At 49.1% G+C, this 3,492-nt stretch overlaps 1 protein-coding gene across 1 annotated transcript; it reads left to right on the top strand.

Annotated features, from left to right (window-relative positions):
• Positions 1-797: 797 nt before the first annotated feature.
• Positions 798-2,237, top strand: H257_18118 (hypothetical protein; the record flags this gene model as incomplete). The annotated part of the gene is made up of 1 exon (XM_009847126.1): positions 798-2,237. One exon carries the CDS (start codon positions 798-800, stop codon positions 2,235-2,237), a length of 1,440 nt encoding a protein of 479 aa, XP_009845428.1.
• Positions 2,238-3,492: the final 1,255 nt, after the last annotated feature.

Genomic DNA, 3,492 nt, shown 5'->3' with positions numbered 1-3,492 from the left:
AGTTAGCAGCTGAAATAAAGTAAGGGTTGTTTTATTCTGCTGAAATGCAGAACTTGTGTTTAGCGTTGTTTTATCTTCAATCGGGCTTATATTATTTTAAACATCTGGTTGTTTAACGCAGTTAAACAACGGGCAAACTAGATGAAAAGCACAATAACTGTAAAGTCTACAACTTCTCTGAAGAATCTACACTTCCGGCAAGAATATACAACTGCGACCATGACTACAAGCGCTATACTTAAACTTTGTATGTCATGTAATATCAGGATCAGTTTGACTGGTATGTCAACCTGTTACACACACTTACGTACTCCATCTAACGTTAGGGGTTATGTGCATGGATAGTGGTTGGCGTAGCTAAGCACTGGCGATGCAACACAACCCCGGGAACAGGCATTATATGAAAACACAAGTGGTTTAGGGGCACGCATTATATGTAAACACAAGGGGTTTCGGGGTTCCGGGTTACAAGGGTATGCGACATGTGGATACGTTAAAGTTGTAGATTCTGGATTTTGTAATTGTAGATTATTGAAATGCTGTTGAAAATTCATTGTCTCTACCCTTTTCGGTAGAAAATCGAAAACAGATTTCAGCCAATCAGCGACAAGTAATTTCGGATTGACCAATGGGAGAGATTGGTGCCCGGTTATCGGGGTCCGGAAATTCATACCGAATCTCCAATACATATTCTACGTAAGCGTCAAGCGATCTGACTTGATCATTTATGGCTAACGTCGAAGGCGGCATCAAGTCAGTCAGACAATGAAACCATTTTTCATTTTACAATTCTTCTCATGGTTGCCGTATCCGCGTTCGTGTCTTTTCTGTCGTTGGGAGCGTCGGCCGTGTCGGCCTTCCAATGCCAATCTGCTCCCGTGATCGGGGCCGACGAGCTGGTGTTGCTGACTTCCAATGTGAACACTCCGTTCTCGTACCATTTGAACCGCCCCGACGCAGCGTACCTTTCGCTCCACTTTGCCTCGGTCAACATCCCTGTGGGGGGATTGCTCACCATCAGCTCCCCCGACGGCTCGCAATTCCACGAGTACACGAACGTGACGCAAACCAACTTTTACGCCGAGTTCATCGACGGGGACAGTGCATCTATTACGTACACCCCTCCTCGTACTACTTCTTCTTCGATCGACTCGTTGCTCGCAAACGACGCCCCGAACGCGTTTTTGATTGACAAGTTTGCCCACGGGTTCCCCAAAGCTGACCTAGATGGCCAAGTGAAAGCGATTTGCGGCAAGGACGACTCCCAGTCGGCCGTGTGCTTGAAGTCGTCGGACGCCCCCAAGTACCAAAAGGCGCAGGCCGTGGCCCGGCTCCGTATCAACGGCGGGTCCGTTTGCACGGGCTGGCTGTTTGGGTCGGAAGGCCACTTGATCACCAACAACCACTGCATCGGCAACGCTAACGATGCGTCCAACACCCAGTTTGAATTTGGGGCCGAGTGCACGACCTGTGAGACCGCCCCCGGGAGGACCTGCAAGGGGGTGACGGTGGCCACGTCGTCCGAGTTAGTGTACACGAACCCGGCCAACGACTTCACGCTGGTCAAGCTCAAGCTAGCCAACGGCGCGTCCTTGGCCTCGTACGGATACCTCCAAGCCCGCGCGTCCGGCCCTGTGTTGGGGGAACCCATTTACATTGCCCAACATCCGCGCGGAAAGCCCAAGCGCATTGCCATGATTGGCGACTCGGGCGCCGTCGGCACCATCGAAAGCATCAGCATTCCGTCGTGTGTGGCGGATGAAGTCGGGTACACCCTCGACACACAAGGCGGGTCGTCCGGGTCGCCCGTCTTGAGTGCCAAGGACAACGCCGTAGTGGCTCTACACAACTGCGGGGGGTGCCAGAACGGCGGCGTTAAGATCAGCAAAGTGATCCAGGACCTCACGGCCAAAAACTTGGTGCCCAAAGACGCGTTGGCCGGTGGCTCCACTTCGGCCCCGACTACCACCGCTGTCACTCCTGGGACGACGTCTGTGACTCCTGTGACGACGTCTGTGACTCCTGTGACGTCAGTTAAACCCGTGACGACCAAAGCCCCCAAGCCTCCGACGACCAAAGCCCCTGTGATGCCGACTCCGTCAGCTCCCGTCGGGGGAGACTGCACTGGATGCAAGGGATGCTATTCCAAGTTGTTGGGCGTGTGCTTTCCTAACGGGTTCAGTGAAGCGCAATGTGTGTCGTTTACTGTGATTCAAGCGACTTGGTGTGGCAACTAAAACAGGGTCCGACAAAATCCTTCGTTTGTTTGTATATGTGCCGCGTACTGGATTAATGACTTACCACACACTCCACGGTACAGTACTTGGTTGTGTGAAGATTCTGTTTTCAATGTTCAGTGCGCCATGGATGAGCATGAGCACGGTTGATTTTCGGAGCTCGAGGGTTGCTAGCATATTCGACAGATAGTTTGACCCAGCAGCACTTTGGTATAAGCTCCTACAACACTGACAATGATTATAGTGTAGTAGCCTTGGATACAATGGACAGCATGTTACTGTTAATATTCATATCAACCTTGGACATAACAATATAATACTAGTATAATTGTTGAATTATAGCGTGGATGACATTTCGATGTGAAATTGGATAAACTTGATTGAATGAAACCTAAAGTAGTGAGCAACACTCCAACACTTAACGTTGGCCCTGAGCGCAAGCGCGGATCTAAGCCTCTCACTTCACCGAATGATCTATCTTTTTTTCTTGTCGCGCAGCGGCAGGTAGGCCGTAGGCCGTGCCGCTCTCGAACGAGGCATGCATGCAATGACCTGGCATTATCCTAAATTACTCTCATCATTTCAAATACTCCGGAGTAATACTACGTAGTACTAGTAGAGAATTTCGTCTGGTTACACTCTCTGGCGAATCCTAAGTTTATCTAGATTAGGGCATCCCCGCCGGTGCGACTGTAAACACTATTTTACAGTTCTATCCTGAAAAATTACAGTTTTGACAACCCCACCAGGCTGGAGACGGTAAAACCGTGGAAACTGTAAACTTTTACCGCGAGTCTGCAAATCGGCCAGATTTACAGTTTCGACTGTAAAATACAGTTTTGACGAATTAGCCAATAACACGTTAGCAAATGATAATTTTGTCCAATCATTGATGTCATGTAGTTGACGGAAAGCCAACAATCACTTTCCTTCGAGCAAATGGATCCATCAAACGCCCAACCAAAGCACAACCTTCGCTGAGCAGTGACACAAGTTTTCAGGTGTGAATGAATGATTTACCTTGCTTCCTCAACACGTTGCTTAACAGTAACAGTCGTCATTCTCAACCGCATCGTCCATGGCGAGTCCATATACCTGTAGGAATCTTGTCCAAATTAAAGCTGTGATGAGCTTCGCTTCCCCGTTCAGTGGATTGAGCGAAATAGTCAGTCCCTACAAATTCGAGCATACATTTATTTTGCCTGATTATCCAGGGGCAGGTTGGAATGGCTGCCAACTACTACGTAGTATTAAC

The sequence above is a fragment of the Aphanomyces astaci genome, assembly GCF_000520075.1.
Source record: "Aphanomyces astaci strain APO3 unplaced genomic scaffold supercont1.137, whole genome shotgun sequence".
Taxonomy (NCBI): Eukaryota; Oomycota; class Saprolegniomycetes; order Saprolegniales; family Verrucalvaceae; genus Aphanomyces; species Aphanomyces astaci.
This window is presented reverse-complemented; position numbering and strand designations above follow the sequence as displayed.